Source organism: Alosa sapidissima, chromosome 16, assembly GCF_018492685.1.
Source record: "Alosa sapidissima isolate fAloSap1 chromosome 16, fAloSap1.pri, whole genome shotgun sequence".
Lineage (NCBI taxonomy): Eukaryota > Metazoa > Chordata > Actinopteri > Clupeiformes > Clupeidae > Alosa > Alosa sapidissima.
This window is the reverse complement of record NC_055972.1, coordinates 23,377,957-23,402,538: the sequence shown is the minus strand read 5'-3', so window position 1 is coordinate 23,402,538 and position 24,582 is coordinate 23,377,957. Positions and strand designations below refer to the sequence as shown.

Here is a 24,582-nt window from a genome sequence, read left to right as displayed (position 1 = left end):
CCTTCTCTCTCTCTCTCTCTCTCTCTCTCTCTCTCTCCCTCTGCCTGCCACCACCCACACTGTCTCTTTTTCTCCCTTGTTGTCTCTTTCTCTTCCCTCCCTTTCCCTCTTTCTCTCTCTCTCTCTCTCTCTCCCCCCCCTCTATCTCCCTCCCTCTCTTCCCTGTCTTAATTGGAAGCCGGAGAGACCAGTCGAAATCGCATTAACAGAGGTCCTGCCAGCCAGGGCCATCAATCTTTTTTTATTACGGTGTAATGGGGGTTCTTGGGAGCCGCGATTCGATTTGTCACCGGCCTCGTTCGCTGATAACAGGCATTTGTCATCACTTTCCCCCCGCCTTAATGCTATCATCGCCTGCCTGACAGCTGCCTGCATCCGGGGAGCGCCAGGGACACAGCACATCCGTCAACATAATATTTCCACGGCCAAGGGGACCGCTACAGCTATAAGCCACATTACTACACTTATGAGGGGAAAATCTGTTGTCATTAATTAAAATGAGAGAGCAGATAGCTGAGAGAGAGTACAGAGAGAGAAAGAGGGAGAGAGAGAGAGAGAGAGAGAGAGAGAGAGAGAGAGAGAGAGAGAGAGAGGGAGGGAGAGGAGGGAGGGAGACAGAGACAGAAGGAGAAAGAGAAGAGAAGGGAAAACAGAATAATTGTCAGTGTGTAATTTTGTTTCTCTGTTGTACTAGAATGAAGAGTATTATGTGCTTTTATGTGTGCATTTGTGTTTTTTCATGTATGATTGTGTGTGTGCATATGTATGTGTGTGTGTGTGTGGGTGTGTGTGTGAGTGAAAGACAGAGAGAGAGAGAGAGAGAGAGAGAGAGAGAGAGAGAGAGATTGTATTCACATCGTGCCCAGTATGGCAGTGTTTTTGAGGCAATAAAACCATGAATATTGTGTTTGAGGTGTAATTCCAGAAAATTCAATAAACTGACTGGGGGAAAAGCATGGTAAATAAACAAATCTTATAAAATGAGTCTACAGACCACCTGCTCATTCTCAGGTCCCATGTGGGCTGAGCCCAGACCTTCCTCCTTTCGACCACAAGGGGGCATTGACAAGCCTGTGCTCACAGGTGTGGGACACCCTCCATGTTGTTGTGAGAACCTCTGGGTTGGACAGTGGTAGATGTCAAAAATCCCCTGTGGTCCAAGAGGAAAGATGGGAAAGCGACACCATGTAAAAAAGATAAAGGTTCATATATGCAAAGTCAAAGGGACACATATTCTGATATATTAATACAATACTTTTCATTGGCCTAATATAAGAAAAAAAATACTTGATTTCATGTCTATATCTAAAATAATTATGTGGATTTGCCTTTAAGTTGAAATCTTGATTTTACTATCTAATAGAAGACCTACCTTCATTGTGGAAACAACTGTATTTCTTATGCATAGTACACTAGTCTAGTCTGTCTTTCTTAAAGTTCTCCAGAAAACAGCAGTGTAGCTACAGCGGCCCATTGAGGCTGAACTGGTGACCTTGGTGACCTTGGCTCTCCATTCCTGTTTTCACTAAGTGGAGTGAGAGAGCAAGAGAGGAGAAAAAGTGAGCCACAAACGATTTTGCTCTCTATCCCTCTTTCTCCTTGCGTAGGAAGAGGCAGGCGTTTGATGCCATTTGTCTGGGCGGGCAGGCGGGCATAGGAGGCCCTTCAGGGGCCACTGGCTGAGGGGTACAGATGGACATGAGTGCCCAGGGGGCCAGACAGGACTGAGTGGATCAGGGTGGTCGCCCATGCCGCGCCACTATCTCACCGCTCTGGACCTTAACGCCTGAGACAGTGGCAGTGCTGCCACCTGCTACCACACACACATATGTCTGAAAACACACACACACGCATACAGAGACAATACACTTGCATGCACACACACACACACAAACACACACACACACACACACACACACACACCCACACAGAGACTTATACATTTGCATGCACACATACACACACACACACACACAGACTTATACACTTGTATGCACACACACACACACAGATGGATTCCTGAATTCAATTAGTGATTACAGAACCTACAGTGAACAGAACACGCAGGTGAGGAGCCACAGAGCTTCAGCACCTTCACGGAGGACCTCACGGAGAACCTCAATGTGGTCATGCAAAGACACCTGCTGCTAATCATACACACCCAACGTCTCCCCGTGCATGATGCGACTTCGCAAAATTTGCATCTCCTTTAAAACCATCATATCTTATGATAAAAGGCTGAACAGTGAGATGTGTTCCTCAACTGACACTCCTTCTGTAAGACATGGCTTAATTCAGTCATTTTAGAGACTTGCATATGTTGCAAGAAAATGAAGACAGACTCGCCCCCACTTGTTGCAGAAATAATAAAAGTCGATCTCCAAAGGAGCAACCAGGGAAGGCTAGACTCATTCTACCTGTGGTGTTTAGAAATGTGATCAGCATAAAAGGACGTCAGCAAACTGCTCATTTTGCTCTTAATGAAGTCTTAAATCAGACTCCTATGCGCTCCAGCCATTATTCACAGGTCCATCTCCACATAATCAAAAATTCACAGGGAGACCACACAGTTCATGTTCAAAATCTTATTTATTTCACATAATGTTATAAAGCTTTCAATAGTCTAATAAAGTATTTGAATAAATGCATGAATACCTATTAAAGTCTGACACTTTTGAAATACATTAGAAAATAGACCTCTGGCTTTTTTTCTGTTGAAACAACATTGTTCATATAAAACATACAAACATATGTATAAAACATACAAGAAAAGACACATGGATTTCTGTGTCGCTCTGTACATATCAGGCAGCCTTGGTGATGACTGCAGCAGTCCTCTCAAAAGGCTGCAATAAGATAACACTATACTGGTAATGAAGAAACAACCAAGGACACAATAATAAAACAGGATCAACTGGACCCATAAGTTGCATTGCTCCTGACAGCAGTCCATATTCATCAATATGTCCGCTACTATGATTCAGCCATTAGTTACATGGTCTAGGGTATCCACACCTGACTTACAGGTAATGCTTCAATGCAAAGTAATGATCTGATTCTCAGCACGACAGCATCAGATCACAGTGCTTGCATGTCAATTGTTGAGCATAAAAACAAGTTACTTGATAAATTATTTTAGAATAACATGTATGTAAAGACAACACTCTCACAAGAGTGTTGCTCATTAGATCAGAGCAGTAAATAAAAGCGGAAAAGGCTGGTACATCTCTCTCTCTCTTTTTTTTCTTTCAATCTGTCTCTGTCTCAAAGACACACTCAGGCACTCACTCAAAATTCCTAAAGGTTCTTAAAAGGGCATCTCTGTGGGTTAGTCTGTATAAGTACTCCACAGTGCAGAGAAAAATGGCAACAGGGAACACTCTCTCTTTTTACATGACCCCAAAGATTTTAGGGCTTGCTGGTAGCAGACATAGGGCTGCTGGTCATTAAAGGGCTTTGGTACCATCTCACACTTGAGCTGCAGTTTTGAGAATGTGTATACGTCTATAGGATTGCCGTGGGAACAGGCAAAAGCAAGTGTTCCCCTTGTATGAAAACCACTGGAATAAACTGAAAATGAACAGAACTTTAAAAAAGACATACAGTTTGCTTCAACATGTAGACAGACTTGCTGAGGTGGTTTTACTGTAACACAAGTACTGTGCAGATGTTGGTCTGGCTCAGTTGGCCCGATAAATTCACAAAGTGTGGATGTGCCGCTTCCTTGTGCCGTCACTAACTAAACTATGACAACCATGAGGGAGGCCGTGGGCTCTGAATGATTCAGGTCCTTCAGAACATTCTTTACCTGGTTGAGTTTTGTGTAAGCATCACTGGTCAACTAAAATCATGAGTTTATCTGACTCGAGGGGGCAGTGGGGACACCTGAAACGTGCAGTGCAGGGCTCCCTGGCTGCTGGTAAGAATCCGCGCACGGCCTACGGGGTGGACGAGGAGCTGTCGAAGTCCAGCGAGCCGTTCTCCAGCGCGCCGTAGCCGTTCATCTTCTTCAACTTCATCTGGTCACTCTCCAGGATGCCCTCCTTGGTGGCGAACATCTGGCTGATCTCCACGAATGTTTTGTTCTTGGTCTCGGGGATGACGAAGAAGACGTAGGTGGCGACGGTCAGACACACGGCGCTGAACACCAGGTAGCAGTAGGAGCCGGCAGACTCCTGCAGGGAGGACACCACAGACCAAAGGTTGTCATGTGTTGGAACAGTAACACTGTATTACTCTAACACATCTATTCATGCAGAAATGTTAAGAAAAGAGTTGCAGACATCGTTACTGTAATATTGACATTTACAGAGCGGGAAAAAGTCAATTGTTTTTAAGCATCAATTGTTTAAGCATCAATCATCTATCCAGCCAGAGAAAAAAACTAAAGAGCTGAAGACACAAGAGTGTAGTTCCTGTCCCGAAACACCGGGTATGGTTCTGTCTCATTAAAGTTCTCAAAGGTCTCTCTCTCTCTCTCTCTCTCAGGTTCACCTGCAGGAAGGGGAAGATGAAGCCGATGGTGAAGTTGGCCATCCAGTTGAGAGAGCCTCCAACGGTGTAAGCAGCCGGGCGATGAGACTGCTTAAACAACTCCGCTGTTATGAGGAAAGGAACGCCAGCTACAACACAACCAGAACAACAACAAGCTCAAGAGCCAGGAAATATTAAACCTTATTAGTTTCTGTCAAATGTTGTTTTAAGCCTCCAGTCCACTGCTTTTTTCACTGGCTAAACATATGACTCCTTTACACAGAAAATAAGCATGTTTCTGGCAGAAATAGACAGCGGCCATTGTGAAAACATGTATGCATGCATGCATAATATGTGTGTATGGACGGCGGCTCCTTCATAATGCAACAGTTCACAGAGGGAGGAAGGCAATAAAAACAGCTTTACGAGCAGCTCGTTATCTCAATATGCAAGAAGTAGGACCTGTTCCAGTGCTTAACTTCTAATCCCTTTTGGTTACAAGTGAAAAATAAGCAGGCGCAAGGTGTTATAATCTAATGAATTCAGGAGCAAGCCAAGCGGCTGCTTCATTATTTGAGCATGATAATTGCGGCAGGAGGGTGAGACTACGCCGCTACTAAATTGCTAAGGAAGCTTGGCTGGTAATTCATTGTTCAAGCAGGTTTTTTTGTCTTAAAAAGCCATATTCATCATTGTTTATGAACAATGAGCCATAAAAAAATACTAATTAAAGACGTAATTACAGCGATAGAGACTGCAGACGGAGAATGAATTATAGATTTTGTTGGAGGCTCGGATCATGCATCAACTCCGTAAAAAGCACCAGGCTTCACATTCATCATATTCCACACTGCTCCGGATCTCCACAGTGGTGGAAGGCATAAACTTTCCGCTCATTAGGGACACACACAACCCAATAGAGATGTAGAGAGAGCACAATGCAGTGCTGCCGTGATGGGGGAGCACATACTTTAGTGTCGTTTCCTAAGATTTTTGCCGTGAAATATTTGCAAGGCTGCTAAATCCATTTAGACCCCGAAGTGAAGTCGACAAACTGGGGGCAGCTGGTAGACATCATCGCTGGTACATGGACTCCTTCATTTATAACCCACTGTCCCTTTGGTGGCGGAAGGGTTTTCAGTGCCAGCGGGGCGTGACACAGCACACAAAAGGGAGAGGGCCTCAGCCTGGCGAAGCCGTTCATATTCTGATTCGACATAAAGAGCCACCAGAGACGTCCAGAGAGGGCGAGCGCAGGAATACCAAAGCACACAGGCCGCCCCTGGACACGGGAAATGCTATAATGTTTATGAGACGACCTCTGGTCCAGCTGTCAGAGAGTAACATAAGGCCTAAACTGCAGAGGGCCGTGCTGCTAAAACAAATATGATGACAGAGCTCTAATTTAAAAAGTGCTAAGTGTCAGTTATTAACCTTGCTCCTCTGTTTACTTGAGATTTATTTTGTTGTTTGTGAAGAGAGGCCACAGAGGAGATGCAGAAGACCCAGTGCAATATAGGCTTGGAAAGCTACTGAAACCCTGCTCAGCTCTCATCACTACAAATCAACGTGCCTTCAAAATATTCTGAGAAGTATTGTGTTGTGTCTGCAGCGGGTAAGTGACATATACTAGTAAAAGCCTTCATCATTTTGTAAATGGGCAATTTTCCATTTTTTGCAGTTTTTGACCCCCAGAGGGTCGCCATTTCCCTATATGAAATGTCATAAGGGAATTCACAAGTGTGGAAAGTAATATCGAAGACACCACTTAAAGCTGTCTAATGTATTATACTCATTAAATGTATAACTCCAATCCAATTTTTCATTGCCCAAACCCATGTCAAACAAAAAGTCAGCTACTGACAGTTTCAACCGACCATGGTTTGGTGATAGGAAAGTTAAAGGGAAAGACGGTTACATTTTAGTGATGAGCACAGAGTTAAGGTAGATCTTACCTGGCCCGATACAGAATCCAGCGATGATCCCAACCACACAGCCAACGCTCACATACTTCATAATGGACAGATATGACTGTACATGACAAACGAGATTAAAACCCAAACAGGTTAAACAGATGAACAGGTAGGAGCCTCTGGAGACATCCCAAATACTCAGAGTAAAATGAAATTACAGTACTCCATTACATTTGATTGATGCCCCTGACCCTCTAACTTGAAGGTGGGGGGCAAAGAGTTCATACAGATTGGAGAAGGTAGAGGCACAGCGGGGCGGGGGAGGTGGGGTGTGTGTGTGTGTGTGTGTGTGTGTTGGGGGGGGGGGGGGGGGGGGGGGGTTTAGTTAGATCATAGGGACACATGCCAGGCTGTAAAGATCTTTGGGATTCAGACCCTAAGATGAAACACTGTGTGTGTGTGTGTGTATGTGGGGGGGGGGGGGTAAGCTAGTGGTATGTACCTGCAGGAAGAGAGAGAGCGTGATCCCCCCGCAGCAAATTCCCATCACAGCAAAGCCGCCGATGATCAGGGGCCTTCTCCCCAGCCTCTCGATGGTGAAGCACTGAAGACACAAGAGGGTGACATTTCTGAGGGACAAGTTTGTTTTTATTTGGTGTAAGTGTCTCCAGGTGATGTCATCCCTGCTGCAAACGTGCATGGAATCACGGGTAGAATGAAACAACGCCTAGCTGGAAAGAAGACTCATGATAACGTGCTGTAATAAAATATGATTACTGTCCACCAACATCCATTTCGCACAAAGAGCCTTTTATTTGATGAATTTAGTGACACATCATTGCACTTCATAACCTTAACTGTACTGCACGTATGTGTACACACACACACACACACACTACACACACACACACACACACACACACACACACACACACACACACACACACACAAATTCACACACACACAAAAAATACAAACTCACATAAGCAGGGACACACACACACACAAATACAACACAGGCAAAGTAATATGATATTTCAGGATGACATTAAAAATGAAAAATAAAACAACAGCAAGACTTAAAGGGGAGCAGAGCGACTGACAGCAGAACGGATCGCTGTAATTTTATAACCAATCTCAGGGCTGCCTCCCGCGTGCCATTCGCCTCCCCAGCTAGGCCAATTGACACTGACAGCAATGAGTTCCTGTGACTAACAGCAGGCTCTGGAACAGCCAGTCGCTCCTGGGTGCATCACTAAAATCCTGCCTAAGAGATGCGACTGGGAGAGTGAAAAAGCAAGGGAGAGAGAGCAGGTTGATGGAGGGAGAGAGAGAGAAGGGGGGATGCAGGGAGGGAGAGTACTAGTGGTTAAGAGAAAGCAATGAAAAAAGAAGGAGGGATGAAAAAAGTAATGGTAGAGAGAAACGAGGGAGATGGGGAGGATTGGAGCAAGGGAGGGGGGGGTTAAAAAGAGGGAGAGAGAGATAGATATAGAGGGAATGGAAAGTGAGAAAGAGAGAACAAGAATTATAGTGAGAAAGAGAGAAAAGGAGTGAGGGGAGAGAGTATGAAAGCAAATGCATGACAGAGAGAGACAGAGAGAGAGAGAGAAAGAGAGACAGACAGAGTGAGGGAGGAAGGGAGAGAGAGAGAAAGACAGAGAGAAGGAGGGAGGGAGAGAAGGAGAAGACAGAGGGAGGGAGGGAGTGAGAGAGAAAGACAGAGAGAGGGAGGGAGGGAGAGAAGGAGAAAGACAGAGAGGGAGGGAGGGAGTGAGAGAGAAAGACAGAGAGAGCGAGGGAGAGAGAGAGAGAGAGAGAGAGAGAGAGAGTGTGTGTGCTGCCCCGGCTTTCGATTATGTTTCTGAGATGTGACCCAAGGAGGGAGCTGGCAGGAAAACAACACTCATCACTCTCTCTAATGCCTTCCCCCCGTCCTCCTCTAATACAGTGTTTTATACAAGTGTCAGAGTGGAAAAATACGGGGCCGCACCGCTGAAGATGGAGAGAGGAGAAAAAACGGATGTGATGGCCGTGGATGAAAGAGTGGAGAGTCACCACACCACTCGAGAGAAGTTACACACACGGGTGCACACACACACACACACACACACACACACACACACACACACACACACACCACACACACACACACACACATGCACACGTATGCACTTATGCAGACATTCTGGGGCCTGGTGGTGACTGGGGTGACTAAACAAAACAAAACAATGAAATCAAAGTTTCAGAGTTAAAAAAAAATCAGAGTTTTTACATGAAAAGTATAATACTTTCATTGCCCATGATCAACAACTAATAATTTAGTAATTTTGTCATTAGCTAAACTAAGGTAATAATCCTACCCCTTGATGTGGCCTTCTGCATGGGGAAGGACACCACATTGTCCTATTCTCTTTCACACACGGCAGAGGTGATGCACAACTCCCAAATACTGAATGTGCATTGTAAGCAATCAAACATGAATTGCTTTTTATTCATTTAAATTACAACCTATAATTACCACTCACTGGGTGGCCATGTCCCTAATTGGAAATATAAACCTGAGGGTGAGAGAGAGAGAGAGAGAGATAGAGAGAGAGACACAGAGAGAGAGAGAGAGAGAGAGAGAGAGAGATAGTAGAAAGGAGAGAGAGAGGGCAGTCTGCTTACCCCAATAAGCCCTGCGACGATCTCTATGGCGGCCCGATCCCCCACCGTGGTATACTGGATCTCTGCAACAGGGATGTCGGCATTCCGAAAGATGTCATTGGTGTAGAACCAGATCTGGGGGAACAAAGACAAAGAGAATGACCCAGTGGAAAAAGAGAGCAAGACACGCACACAGACAGCACCTCACAGAGAGAGAGACAGTGGGGGAGACACAAAGAGACAGACAGGGAGACAGATAAAGAGAGAGAGACAGAAGAGAGAGAGAGGGGGAGGCAAGAAGAAAGAGATGAAAAGAGAGGAAAGAGACAGAAGGGGTGCAGCAGAGAGAGAGAGAGAGAGAGAGATAGAGAAGGAGGGAGCTTGTTGATTGCTGTTGGCTGTGCGCAGGTGGCAGAGCACAAGGCGAACGCGCTGCTGCCGGGGTACAACACATCAGATTCAATTTGGGTTTGGAGGGGAGGGTTTAAGGACGGGCTGGGGGGGCGATCAGACGGAACACAGACGGCTTTAGTGCTGATGGGGACGCGGCGGGCACTCAGCGGACAGCCCCTCTAAAACACACACACACACACACACTTTCCTACTGACACACACTCTCTTTCTCTAACACACACAAACACACAAGTCTGCACACGCACACACTCACACACAAGCACACAACACACAACACACACACACACACACACACACACACACACACACACACACACATACACACACACAGAGCCACTCTGGCTGCTACAGGCACACTGAGCCAAGGCTGGCCACCTGTCACCTCATCCTCTGGTCATAAGAGAGAGAAAGAGAGGGTGAGAGAACAGAGGAGAAGGAATGAGAACAGGAGAGACAGAAACACAAGCAGAGACAGAAATGTGTGTGTGAAAGCAAAAAAGTATGAAGGAGGAGAGAAAGAGAGGGAGAGAGAGCGAGAGAGAGAAAGGAGAACGGAGAAGAGACGAGGACTGAAGGCCTAAGGCCCTGACCAAGCCAGCAGGTCAGCTGTCTCTTAGCCCTCTTCCCCTCTGCTGGTCCATTTCTTCACTCATCATCTTGCCCATCTCCCCTGTATGCACTGCCACCAGCGCCAAGCCCTTCCATCATCCTCTTAGTCTTCATCATCCTCATTACCTTCCTAATTATCACCTTCATTACTGTCATAATCATCAACATAACCGTGGCTGTGACCGCTGTCACGGATTCTCTCTCTCTCTCTCTGTGTGTGTGTGTGTGTGTGTGTGTGTGTGTGTGTGTGTGTGTGTGTGTGTGTGTGTGTGTTTAATTTGCTTGAATAATGGCCCTTATTTATAACCGTGGCTGGGCAGAGCAAATGAGATGCCATAAACACAAGGAAGAAATGGAAATTCTAATTAGTTCAGCTCTGTTGGGTAAAGTATGTGCTTTTTGGCACAACTGTCCAGTTAATCATTTGAATAATTAACACACACTCTGAATAGGATAATTCAGGGAGGATATACACCTAATATAATCTCATTTGGAGAGAGAGAGAAAGAGAGAGACTGAGAGGGAGAAAGAGAACAGGAGGGAAAAAGAGAGAGAGGAAGAGAGAGTAGGCCGATAGAGTGAAAAAAGAAGGATGAAAAGAGTGCATGAGTAGACAGAATGAGAGAGTGAGAGAGAGAGAGAGAGAGAGAGAGAGAGAGGGGTGGGGGGGTACCTTAATAAAAATAGGGCTTTTGTTTATCCTTGCATCCCAGAGAGGACACCTGGGGAGACTAACTCTCCCTTTAGTGCCCGTTTTCCTCTTAGTTGAAAATGAGGCTTGCCAAGCACCACCACCCTAACCCCAACCCCCCACCTCCACACAACCACCACCAACCACCCACCCCCACCACCTCTTTTTTCAGGAGCGAGCTACTGGTAAATAACTCCATCCTGATTTAGTTCCTCTCTACGAAGGGAGTTAATGACTTTGTCTGAAGCGGTTTAGTGCCTTGATGGATCGTCCACACGCACACACGGCATTCTTCAGGGGCTAGACTTGCCCACTTCTGCCCAGTCTGATAACAGCAATACCCCCTGGTACTCTCCATGTCTGGCTTTTTGCGCTAAAACTGGTCTTTGTGCAGCTATTCCTGTTTATAGGTCTACCGCAATATAGTGATATTTCACCGTATTTAGCACTCTGACACCGGTTCATTAGTGCTAATCATCGTCGATTTATCTCCGATAAAACAGACAAACAACAGTATTCGTTTTAGGTCATTAATGAGTTTAAGAGAGATGCCACCTCCTGGGTAAATATGGACAAACTGTTTTTAAAAACACTCGGTTGACTGAAGATGGCTTCTCGTCTCAAAGTTTCATGAACATACATACATGTCCACTTGAATTCTAACAAGATGGACTGAGCCTCACTGACCATGTAAAACAGCAGCAAACAGCTTACTAAAGGCGGTGGTAGTGTAGTGGATAAGAAGTTGGGCTAGCATGCAGTAACCTGGTAAGTTGTGGGTTCAATTCCCAGATTCCACCGCTGCGCCCTTGAGCAAGGCACTTAACCCCGAGTTGCTCAACGGCCCTTGTAATATAATTAACATATGTAAGTCGGCATGGATAAAAGCGTCTGCTAAATGTAAATGTACTACTTACACTCTGTGTGTATAGAATGCTTCCATCAGGTCTGTTATTTAAAGCAATGCTATGTAGGATTTTACCTTTACCTTTTCATAGACAGTGTGACATGAACATACCTCAAGGTCAAATCTCCTCAAGGTCAAATCTCTTATTCACTTGTGGGACCAGATATGACTCGGCGCTAGACACACATACTCATGTTAGTAAATATCTGCCTGTGTGTGAAACTATATTGCTTCTAACACCTCAATCAGCGTCTAAGTAAGTACGGATGTCAATGGAGTCAGTCAGCGGTCACTCACAGCGTCGATGCCGGACAGCTGCATGCCGATGTTGATGACGACCACGGAGAGGACCTGCCAGCGGACGGAGCGGTCGAACAGAAGCGCCCACACCGACACGGTGTCCACTGAGGACAGGGAGCGCTGCTCCTCCTGCATCTCCTCGATCTCCGCCTGGATGTTACACCTGGCCCTGTACCACTTCAGAGCTGAGGAGACATGCACACAGAGACGTGCACTCACCTCAGACTGGGATGGTTTAGCAATCCACACACATAATCTGCCATTTATTTTAGCCTAGCAACAGGATATGGCGCGGGATAAAACAACAGTAGACCTTCCACTGTCTTTGGAGATCTATGGCAGTACATGATAACATGGCAGAGGATGGCAGCGTTAACTGATAGATAGATAGATAGATAGATAGATAGATAGATAGAGATAGATAGATAGAAAGATATATATATATATATATATATATATATAGATAGATAGATAGATAGATAGATAGATACTTTATTGATCCCCAAGGGGAAATTCAGGGGGTCTCAGTAGCATACATCACACACAACATGCACTTGACACAACATGCACACTGACAGAAATGGTAAATATAAGTATAAACATATAACCAAACTCCACTGTACAATAAAGACAGTAGGAGATAAGAAAAACTAACAAAACTAAATACTAAATATACTATATAAATTAAATGTAAAAAATCCAGTGTGCTTGAGGGTGATCAAGCATGAGACGCTTGTAGTGACAGGGCCTGTAGTTCTGTGTGCATGGTGAGGTGCTCAAGAGAGTGAGTGTCATGGTGAAGGTGCAAAAAGTAGTCCAACAGTAGTCCTTTAGTTATGTGTGCATGGTAAGGTGCTCAAGAGAGTGAGTGTCATGGTGAATATTGATATTGGATAAGGCTAGTGCCACGGATGCTAGTATGCTAGTATGCTACTATTGCTGCTATCCTCACTAGTATATTGCTATTCTTACCTGTAATGGTGGCATGGACATTGTGCTTCTCAATGAGCAGGTAACGAGGACTCTCTGGAAACCATGGCAACATCATTAACTGGACAAAAGTGGGCACCACGACCAGGGAGAGGAACAGGGGCCAGTGCTCTTCCTGTCAATCAAGTACATAGCACATCACCATGGTTACCAATTTATCAATGTTTCTCTCTTCTCTTGGTTGTAAGGGCACACGTAAAGAAAGACAGGTGAAGAACAAAGGAAGGAAAAGGAAAATGACAAGCCACCCAGTCCAAAACAGACACTGGGATATGTAGTCTTTTCCTGTTTCAGTTTGCTGTTCTTAGTGGACGCTTTTGTCCAAAGTGTCTGTGTACTATATGTGGGGCGGTTCAGTGTTCTACCTTTCCCAGGAGTTCGTGGAGGCCCAAGATCTGAGCGGTGAAGACCCCGGCACAGATGAAGATGCTAGGCATGAGGCCCAGGAAGCCCCTGAGGTTTTTGGGAGCGATTTCCCCGAGATACATGGGCACCACACTCAAAGAGATTCCTGTGGAGACAGCATCACCCTCATTACTCGTGCTGATATGGGCACTGCCAGACTCCACCTCAACTGAGTTGGTACTAGAAGTGCAGTCTGGAAACACATAACTAACAGGAGCTTCATTCACCAGAGTGCACACTGTAGTGATTACAGGCAAACATGTGGAACAGTATATGTGGGAACAGCAAACCCTGCTCCAAAGTATGATTGACAAACACATTTTAATGTATGATTGGCTATTGAAAAATAAATATTACCAGCACTGTCTAATAAGCTGTCAGTACGCTTTTACTTTACTTTAAATCTTTGCAACAATGAAATGGCTTGACATTTCGGATTTTCTTCTATATGTCAGATATATCAGGTACTATCCGAAAACACTGCTTTGTGATCTCTTACTGAGAACAGATAGACCTCTTTCAGGCAAGCAGATGCCACTGTATACCAGTGGATGAGCTCTATCCACAAGTATCCTTGACCCGTTATACCAGCAATCGCTGCTTTTTGACGAGAGTCCGCAGGGTAAAGTTTTACAGGTCAGTTCTCTAAATGTTATAGACCCTTTCAACAAGAAAAACAAAAACAATGCTTGAACGTTCTATTTTGTTCCCAATCTACTTCCGCTTTATTAAGATAACATATGGAATATGTAAAACGGAAGCCTTGTGGGAACAACTATGATGCTGATAATGGAACTCTCTTGAAACGGTCAATACCTGAGTGGATCCCGGTGACGAGTCGGCCGAACATGACCATCTCTGGTGAGCCACAGATTCGGCTGAAGCCCATGAGAGAGCCGGCAATGAACACCAGAATGGTGGAGTTGACAATAGTCCCTTTCCTGAGAGAGAGAGAGAGAGAGAGAGAGAAAAAGGGTTAGAGGAAGAGAGACAAGCACCACACAATTGATTACCTGCCCATAACTCGCTCATAATGTCTAGTTTATGTCTCAAAAGTGAAACATTATGATAATAAAAATGCCAGTACCACCAATATGTTACCAAGACAACCATATTAATATAAAATGATATCCTGGATGAGTAGGCTACTGTATTTATTTCCAAATATGCTTTTCACTGTATCTCTTCCACTCACAGTAATGTATCAACAGCTGTAACAGATTTTTGCACGTCTCCATCTACCAGATATTATTTTCTAGTTTTCTTTTTCTAGTTAAAATGAGAATTTCCATTCAACATGCCTCCACGTAATACAGTGATTGAGACAGACAATCAGACAATAGGTTATAACAACAAACACAGCATGTTGAGAAACAATTTGACAGTCTTGAATGGCATGAAATATGATCAAATCATAATTATTACGGGCATTTCATTTTGGGAGGTAGGAAAAATGTGGGTCGGGGAGTGATTGAATAGCGCTCTCCCATGTCCGCTCTTAAGCAAGGCACCTAACCCCAAACTGCTCCCCGCATGCCAATGCAATGGCTGCCCGTTGCTCCAGGTGTTTGCGTGTGCTCACTACTCACTGTTCCTGGTGTAGGTATGTGTTCACTAACCACAGATGGGTCAAATGCAGCAGAAGAATTTTATTATATGAAAAATAGTATCTATCTATCAGTTTTACATTTGGATTGACACATAATCAAAACTGCTTTAACCCACAGGCATGCCACCGAAATGATGATTGCTGTTATGATGTGCACAAGCCACTACAGAACTTAAAAAGGGAGCTCCAAGGAGCCAAGGAGCAGGACCCGAGCACTCAATGCTTAAAGTGATTTTTATTAGTGCAAACTGACTGTGTTTCGACTGACTGAACGTTTCGACGCCAATGCGTCTTCTTCAGAGTTAGGCATGGGCGTCGAAACGTTAGCCTCAACCAGGCTGAAGCGCAAGTGACCTGAGAGTGACTGACAACAACTGTAATAATTCATAGCTTGGTGTAACAACAAATTAATATTTTGTATCTACCGGTATATAAATTAATTGATAATTAACACATTAATTACACATCAATTAATATATTATTATTAATACTAATACAAAAATATAATGATGTTATAAAAAGTGTTACCGAATCATGAATTAATTCAAATTGTATAATATATATATATATATATATATATATATATATAATAACTCTGAGTCCCCTCAATCCACACTGGTCCACAGCAGACTGCCCATGATGCTAAGAACATGTAGTGGTCTGTCCCACGCCTGTGTACCTACCAGCTACTGACCATTACCTCAGGACACTAATCTCCCATATTCATCCTCAGAGGAGTTTAACTATCCAAACCACACAATTGATGGTCCTCGACCGCGACCACAGAGAGGAGTGTAAAACTATGCGGGCTAATGCAGTTCCTTGATTAGTTCTATCAGGTGGTAAACTTCCTCCCTGATTTATTGTTTGGGCCCCACCGTGTTTGGCGATTCAGGACCCCCCATACCCATACCCATACACACACACACACACACACACACACACAAATACACATACACACATGCACAATGCCAATAAAGCATTGTGCTGCGATGAAATTGATTAGGACAATAAATAGGCTCGTGAATCATTGTCTTCCATTTGCATTTAAATGTCCACTTCACTGCAGAGCGAACGTACCGCGCCTTTGAAAGGGAGGGAAGAGATGGCTGTCTGGGGGGGTTTAATGCCTGACTGTGCACTGCCAAACAGCCAGCATCACCGTGGATGTAAACTGCCATAGAGCATAAATGATGAAGTAATTCACAGCAATTACTTACTTTTATACCTATTTTACTCTAATTCCAGGCGTTCATAAGCCAGCAACGAATAAAAAAAAAAACACCAATCCCACGGAAGAATCTTATGAAAAAACTCATCACTTATTGCTGTTTTCCTATTAACTTCTCAGGCGGGAAGCTATAAACTCTTTGTACTGAAAGAAGTTTGTTATCTGTAGGCACAGTAAACTGGTCTCTTGGCTCTAATGAACGCAGGATGCCATTGCTACTAAAACTCAAGGTCATTTGAATGGGTTGGGGTAATCACTACACACGGTAATGGCCAAAGCCTAGAGACACTCTGGTGGTTTAAACAGAGGCTGGCACGGGCCTGATGTTAGGGAGCACTGCGGGTGCCCTTGTGTGTGTGTGTGTGTGTGTGTGTGGCATACCTTCCAAATTTGGTGACCAGGATGCCCACCATCAAGGATCCGATGAGCCCCCCGATGGCAAATACGGACACGGTGAGAGAGTACATAAGGGTCAGCGCTTCCCCGTCTAGCCCGGAGCCATTCCGGCTCATCACCGTCCGGTTGTAGAAGTCCTTAATATACTGACAGAGAGAGAGAGAGGCTTAACACTTCTCTAATAGACAATTGTCCATCTCACATGATTATATGAAGAGAACACATACAGCATTAAAGCGAGAGAGAGAAAGAGAGGGAGAGAGAGAGAAAGAGAAAAGGTGAGTGGTATGGACAGAAAGAAAAAAAGATGAACAGATGTAAAAGAGATACTGTGCCTGTTTCTAACTACTATGCATATGATGCATGCATCATAATAAGAGCACAATGATTTTATACCGTGAGCAACACAACCAATAACAGCAACAACAGCAACAAAAAAAACAAAAAAAGCTAAACAAACGTCTGATCAACAAAGGCCTTTCCTCAGCTTGACCAGTCCAAAAGACCTTTGAAATGAGAGCGCGTCCACTTGGCCGGCATCCTCCTTCCCAGCGGTCCAATTAGCGAGGCAGGAACAGAGCCAGACCAAGTGGACACTCTCATGTGACGTCCGCTTCTTTTTTCGAGCACTCTATCCATCCTCGTCTCTTCTGGCCCTCTGCCTTTTCAGGTGACCAGCTAATCAAATTCCACAGGACTCCCACATTGTCTTTTTTCCCCCAACTTGACAGAGACTCATTCTCCTCACGCAAATTGCTGTTCATTCAAGAGGCAAGAATTTACTTACTGTACAATCTCTATATGTGTTAGCGTCTCAGAGTCACACTTTTCCTAGTTATGCTTTCAAGGCCTTTAGGGTCAGAAAACATATCTATGTATCCTGAAACTAGATGTACCGCATAGCGGTACAAAATATGACCGCCGCTCAGTCCTGTACATCCGTTCCGCGAAAATAAATCACACTTCAATTTGTCTCCATATTTTACTCCATCCCCCACTCTTGAAACTTGTGTGTATGCTTGTTTGGCATGCCTGAGTGTGTGTGTGCGGCTGCACAGAAAGTAGCCTACTGGTGCTGAAAAGGTGAATAGATTGTAGAATAGCCAAAGAAGATGTAGCATTGTTATAAAACCTAAAATCTCTAAACAATCACAAGTAGGGCAGTTCATCACAGTTCATCCATTGCAACTGGATTGATGAAAGGTCACTTACACCTGTAGGCTACATTGTATTTGGGAAAAGCAAAAGGTATCAGCATAATGTTATTTATTTATTTATTTATTTTTTATGTATTTATAAACAAAAACATCTCTGTCAGTTCCATGCCGTTTTCAACAGCTATCAAAAACAAAGGTCATTTTTGGATGGATGGATTTTTTGTGAATGTTTCTTCTTCTACATAAGATTTTAGTCATCTTTAGTTCATGTAATACTTAACAAATTAAGTAACAGTAGTCTGAAACGTTATTGTTAATGCACAAATTAAGTAACAGTAGTCTGAAACGAAATGCTGTTTTACATCTAACCAGTGGTGCAAATAACTGACATGTCCAAATGGGCCTTGATGAAATGCGTCGCTAGACTGTTCATACACATTTTAACGGGCCAAAGTTGAAGAGCTTTTGTCCGTTATTGTTCGTGCAAATATAGGCTGATTCATGTTCCCTTGCATTGTGTAACTGAGGTCCATGGCTAGTCTGGCTTTCATCAGACCAAGCTCAATCTTTTAAGAAATCAAAAAATAAATAGCGGGCAGACCAGGCTGGGTTCACCCAGCCTAGTCCATAGGCACCCGATATTGTTTCATTTTTCGATTGAGATATACACGCTCTGGCTATTCAAAATGCATAAATGCATCAGGGAGTTATGACAAAACGGTAGCTAACAAACTAGATCCTAATAGAAAGCTGTTAGCTTCCCTAAGCTACAGGTAGGATTATAAGGTAGGCCTATTTACAACATAAATTGTCAATAGGCTATGCTGGCGACACAAATAAAATCTCCTTTGGAAACCAATGGCTCACGCCTTACAGTATCAAGCGGACTTAAACTGCCATTTCGTGGCGAAAAGTTGTAATAACATTCACGCAGCTCCATGAGTCAAGGAAAGCGCGAATGAAGTAGCCACTTCTAAATGGGACCCACTACACAGTAGCTTAAGGTGTGTTGCTAAAGCAGCCATAATGAAATGAAGGTGTCATTGTTTGGATACTTCACACACGTGCTTTTTAATTTCACAGACTACAACTACCAAGCTGGAATCAAAGCACATCGATTCCCCTCTCACACCCTGCACGCACTTAAAACAAAATAAACAGGCGTCTCAGTCTCACGCATGTATAGGCAAAACTGTATCAGACCGGTGTAACGTTGGTAAATCTTCCATTGCACAGAATGATTTTGTAGCACGTGCAATAAATGACAGTCGAAAGATACAAAAAGTGCTGCTATCAATTTGCTTGGTATAACCGCATTTATAGTTTTCTACAAATGCAATCAATCAAATGGGCCTCCATCACTCAACCAACGCTAACGGTAACATTACCTAGGTCCTTATTGATATTACAAGATTAACGTACCTGCAGTAAAAACCAAGCATGTCCGATAAACATCCTCAGATTTATTTCGGCTTCAAGAAGAAATGGGAATTACACTTCATGTGAACATCGTCCTATCCTTATTAGATGTTCGCTGCGGTAAATTACAGTCCTTGTAGTAAGTGTCCATTGTTTTTCCAACCCAATTTTAACTTCCAACAAAATTACGTCTCACTGCAACGATGCGCCATCTAGTGGACAAACGACTACTTATCGCCAATACTGAAAATGCAGCCATGATGATGATGATGAATATTTTGGCTTTCTTTTAATCCTACTGAATTTGTAATTATGTATCGGCCGTTCTAATACCGATAGTATGTGGGTGCCTGTGTGTGTGCATGTGTATATGTGTGCACCGCCATTTACAGGCCAATGAGTGTACAGTCACTAAATGTACACATAACCTAATTTTTTTAGACCCCCCCATGGATGAAATTCTTCGAAACTTGGCATACCCCCAGAGAATGCCAGGTCAATCATACACATACAATTTGGTGCAGTTCTGAACATCTTAACTGAAGATAGGGGCGATTAAAGCAGAATAATAAAAACTGTGTCTGCCCTACCCTCCTTTCGGGGGGTCCAGTCCAGCGGGGGGGCTACAGATCAAAACGAAAAATGACGGTTCCATGCTATCCATGTGGGGGTACATGCCCACCAAGTTTTGTGTACCCCGGTCTTTCAGTGTCCCGGGAATCCTTGTTGGTGTACGTCACTAAATGTACACATAAATTATTTTATTGTAAGGCCCCCCATGAACAAAAGTACACAAAACTTGGCATGCATTCGGAGGGTGTCATAATGATCCTACACTTTTAATTGCGTGCAGTTTTGACCTTGTCAGCCAGAGATATTGTGATGAAAACACCTAATTTTTTGCTTTTTAATTTTTAACTAGGTGGCGCTATACATGAAATAAGTGGTAATGGGATGGGTTGACATGCCACCTTAAGACCAATATACATAAAAAAGGTGGACCTCCTAGGCCCTACGGTTCTCGAGATATTCACAGAAAACTGTCTCCGGCCACCTACAGGCCAGTTGGTGTATAGTAACATAAATGAATTTATTGTGTGGCCCCCCATGAACGGAATTCCACAAAACTTGGCGTGCATACAGAGGGTGTCATAATGATCCTACACTTCCAATTTCGTGCAGTTTGGACTATGTTAGGTCACAGATACCTTCAATTACAACACCTCATTTTTACTTTTTTGTGTTTAACTAGGTGGCGCTATACATGAAATGAGTGGTTATGGAATGGGTTGACATGGCCCCTTGAGATCAACATACAAAAAAAAAAAGGTCCTCCTAAACCCTACGGTTTTCGAGATATTCACAGAAAACTGCGTCTGCCTTACCCTCCTTTCGGGGGGTCCAGTCCAGCGGGGGGGCTACAGATCAAAACGAAAAACGATGGTTCCATGCTATCCATGTGGGGTTACATGCCCACCAAGTTTCGTGTACCCCGGTCTTTCAGTGTCCCGGGAATCATTGACGGAAATTTGGGCATGCAAAAAAGAAAAAAAAAAAAAAGCTTCGCTGCGCGGCGGTCATAATAACCATATGACTGCAGTTCAATGTGGGTCAAGTCCCTGGCTGATGGACAGAGATGGACACTATAATTGTGAACCACACCAAGAGGGCATGAGACAATTTAAACTCAATAAGTGTATCACAGGACCAGCACGCTTTCATTAAGTGTTGCATAACTAACTGTAATGGAATTCTGAACTTCTGTTTGATACACTCTCGTGTCAGCAAATGTATTCTTAATAATGGAAAGTTAAAGGCACACCATTTCTCAACAGTGTTGTTCCTATCTATGCATGGAGCATTCCAGAGGGAACCGAGTACAGGGATAGACATCCATATCGAATATGTACCAATCTGCAAAGACTGGTCCATAGTTGGGTCCATCAGGGCGCTTTTTAAGGTGCTTCACAAAAGGTGTAGTTCACAATTGACTGGAAATCCACGTATCAGCTGTGAATGTGCCCAGTGGCCGGCATTCTAGTTCTGTGTGTCACAGGCACGCCAGTGTGCTGCGATTCCGGAATACAGTAATCACTGACGATGGCTTGCTCCAGAAAGGAAAGGGCTGAAGAATCCTATGGAATCTGTGTGAGGCACATTCCCTCGGCCTAGCCTACGCTGAGGTTACAGAGGCCAGACTCATCCTGGGACCATCCCATCCGCATTCCTGATCTGATGACACATGTGGCCCACCAAATAAAGCCTGAAAAGCTTCTCTGTTAACCAGGGAAGATTTGGAGGTGATACCGTCTTCTTCAAAATGCCACTTGTATGTAAGAAAGTTGGGCCTGTTATGCTGAAGTATGTACAAATGTCCACACGACTGTTAACTGGGGCTTTATCAGAGAAACTGTATTAATAAAAGAGACATTTATATTTCTTTTCCAACCCACATGTAAGCAACATAATCAGATTTAGAAGTTTGTTTGTAAACAATAGTTCTACACTACTCCATTTTGGAGAAGCGTAGGCATGCGTTCCAGGGCGCTCCAGAGTGTCATCACTTCCAAATAGGCCTATTAGAATAGTCCAGATCTACATGGGAGAAGGGCCTCAGTTCACTCTCTATCATTTGTATGATTCCAACCAATTACTGTGTATATAGTCATTGGGTCCAAAACAACAATAATCTTCTATATAAGAGGCCATTTACTGTAACAATAATGTTCAACTTGAGAGACTAAATTTACTAAAAATTAAGCTAAAACACCAGTTATACTGCCCTCTAAGTCACATGGATTAACATTTAAAATATCTAACCAACAAGGGGGAAAACAAATAAAATAAAATGTAAAAAGGTTTATACTCTTACCTTTGATGGAGAGTTGACCACAGCCAAGTTATAGCCATAGAGCATGGAACTACCAAAGGAGGTGAGAAATGCAACCGCCAATAACGAGCCAGTAAGATGCTGCATAAAAGCGGAAAAAAAAATAACTGAGTAACAAATAAACAGATAAATAGATAGGAGGACTGACAGACTGATAAGACCAACCGTTATGACCTCTGAGATATAGAGGTCACATTGTGTTCCTGGGCTGAGTTAATACTGCAATATAATTCGTTCCATATTAAACTCTATGGCTGTTGACGCAAAATTACATTACATTACATTTAGCAGACACTTCTTGACCAAAGTGACTTACATATGTCAGCTATATTACAAGGGATCACATTGTCCCTGGAGCAACTTGGGGTTAAGTGCCTTGCTCAGGCACAACGGTGGAAGCTGGGAATTGAACCGACAACTTTCAGGCTACTGCACGCTAGCCCAGCTTCTTAACCACTACACTACCACTGCCCTAGCAAAATAGACATCAAGAAGTGTTATCAACCCTGGCACCTTGCATTATCCATGTTTAGAAGAACAGTACATATATCATACAGGGTGTATGATGCAGACGTAGAATCATACTTTTAGTGTCAAAGTGACCCACTAGTGAGAAATGCAGAACATTAAACCATATATTGGAATATTGGGCCCAATGCAGAACATTAACCCACATATTAGAATATTGGACATAATGCTCTATTCCACTTTCTCTCACCTGGTTACAAGGGGTTATACCAATAATGAATGTTAACCAGTAAGCATTACTACAAGAGTATAGTGTGGTGTAATAGACACAAAGTAAGCCTATTAGGGAAAGCATGAATCTCAAGCTGTGAGAAAAAAGCTTGGAAATTGTTGAGCAGCTTAGCTGGCCTGCTTCTGTACCACACTGGCAGTTGTTACACTGTACACTGTGGTTGTTGTTACACTGCACACACAGTAGTAACCCATATTCACAATAACTTTTTGCAATCTGTGAACTTTGGTAGAATGTAGTGTAGGCTATTATCATAGGCCTAATATCTTTGTGTTCGCACAATCTGTTATTACATGACTCCAACACTACTGATTGTCAGTTGTAGGGAGATGAGGATGAAAGAGAGGGAGAGAGAGGGAGAGAGAGACGCTATCACGCACAGGAACTTGACTGAGATGGAGCTGGATAGCTCTGATCATGGGCGGAAAACTTAATTTGGAGCTGTAAGTGGTCAGATGCGGCTACTTATGCATACAACACACGTGAGAGCCGATGCTAAGACAATGTCTTGTGACATTTAATCAGCGGTATGTCCCACTTATCTGATGCGCAGAACAAAGATGACTGAAGCTCACTGGTTGTTTGATTAATGGAGCTGAGTATCAAATTAATCAATATTATTAATCTTGCCTGACGCAGAAATAGAACACTAAATGATTTCAATGCACGACACAAGTCATATCAGACCGAAAACAAAACTGACGTTTCTGATATGTGAGTATAGATTAATTTTCAAAATTGTTCAAAATTCAATTCAACATATATTTTAACAATGCCCACAACATCAATTTGGCTAGGGTTACGCTGTAAGTAGGCTACAGTTATACTCAGTTGGTCTACATTTGGGAGATGATGCAGGCTTAAAGACTCCTCATCAGAATGCAGAATATAGCCTAGTAGTCTATATTCCAAATACCAATTAGCGAGCATCAACAAAAAGCTGATTCGACGTACGTGTTAAACACATTGGTTAACAGTCTAGTTTACGTTGCTTAATTAAAAATGCTTACCGATGCGATCCTCCCAGGTGGCGTTATTAAAACTTCCTCAGCCATTTATACACTGTTGAATCTACGAAGGAAAATCCCAGACTTAAACGAAGAAGAACTTGACCTAAAAAGTTGACTTTACGACTACTTTCAGATGAGACTACCGGCATTACAACTAGATAAGTTCATTTTGGAAGGGCAGGCGTGGTCATGTTCGATTTGCCGGCGGAGGACCCATTAAGGATTTAGTGAGCGATGGTCGGTCCTGACATCCCAAGCATGGCAATGTCTATCCTGCCCCGTCTTCTTCCTCGGTAGCAGTGGCCTTGTGGCCCGCGTAATGAGCAGAATCATGTGATGGAGAGCAACGTGATTCTGAGAGAAAGGCTGCTGAAATCAATTAGCTAAGTGAATTTACAAAGACCGCGGTTCCTGCGACGGGAGCCAATGGAAACTCTGTGAGTTGAGTTACCTACAGTATAACGACACGGCTACATTTCTTAACGCTGATATCTGTTTATAGTCTGAACGCGAACGCGTGTTGGATCAAAACATTGCACGCCTTAGTCTGCTAATTGAATGAGTTTAATCATAATCTGAAATTGGGGATGTATTTGGGTCCATGTATTTGGGTCCAGGTTTAGATAGTAGGCCCATACTACTGTAGGGGCCCCCATGATGAAATCCATTCGATTATCTCTGCACTGATGTGCTGAGATCAGGGGCCATAGCCTAATTTCTTTCCATGGAAATGCACTTACTTACAACTTTCAAATGATC

The 24,582-nt window shown here is 43.6% G+C and overlaps 1 protein-coding gene across 1 annotated transcript; it reads right to left on the bottom strand.

Moving 5' to 3' along the window:
* Positions 1-2,652: 2,652 nt before the first annotated feature.
* Positions 2,653-24,170, bottom strand: slc2a15a (solute carrier family 2 member 15a). Its single transcript, XM_042065073.1, has 12 exons — positions 23,824-24,170; positions 22,036-22,134; positions 16,573-16,733; positions 14,168-14,292; positions 13,312-13,457; positions 12,929-13,061; positions 11,954-12,141; positions 9,057-9,170; positions 6,889-6,990; positions 6,429-6,504; positions 4,495-4,622; positions 2,653-4,175 (listed from the first exon to the last, which is right to left on the bottom strand). The coding sequence occupies exons 1-12, from the start codon at positions 23,866-23,868 to the stop codon at positions 3,939-3,941; spliced, it is 1,554 nt and encodes a 517-aa protein (XP_041921007.1). The 5' UTR covers positions 23,869-24,170; the 3' UTR covers positions 2,653-3,938.
* Between the last annotated feature and the right edge of the window lie 412 nt (positions 24,171-24,582).

Bases quoted from the DNA above. Each gene is read 5' to 3' on its own strand.
- slc2a15a (XM_042065073.1), bottom strand. From the start codon at position 23,868: ATGGCTGAGGAAGTTTTAATAACGCCACCTGGGAGGATCGCATCG. The intron at 6,505-6,888 runs GTACATACCACT...TGTCATGTACAG, and splicing joins CGCTCTCTCTCTTCCTGCAG to TCATATCTGTCCATTATGAA. The intron at 4,623-6,428 runs GTAAGATCTACC...GTTGTGTTGTAG, and splicing joins TGGATTCTGTATCGGGCCAG to CTGGCGTTCCTTTCCTCATA.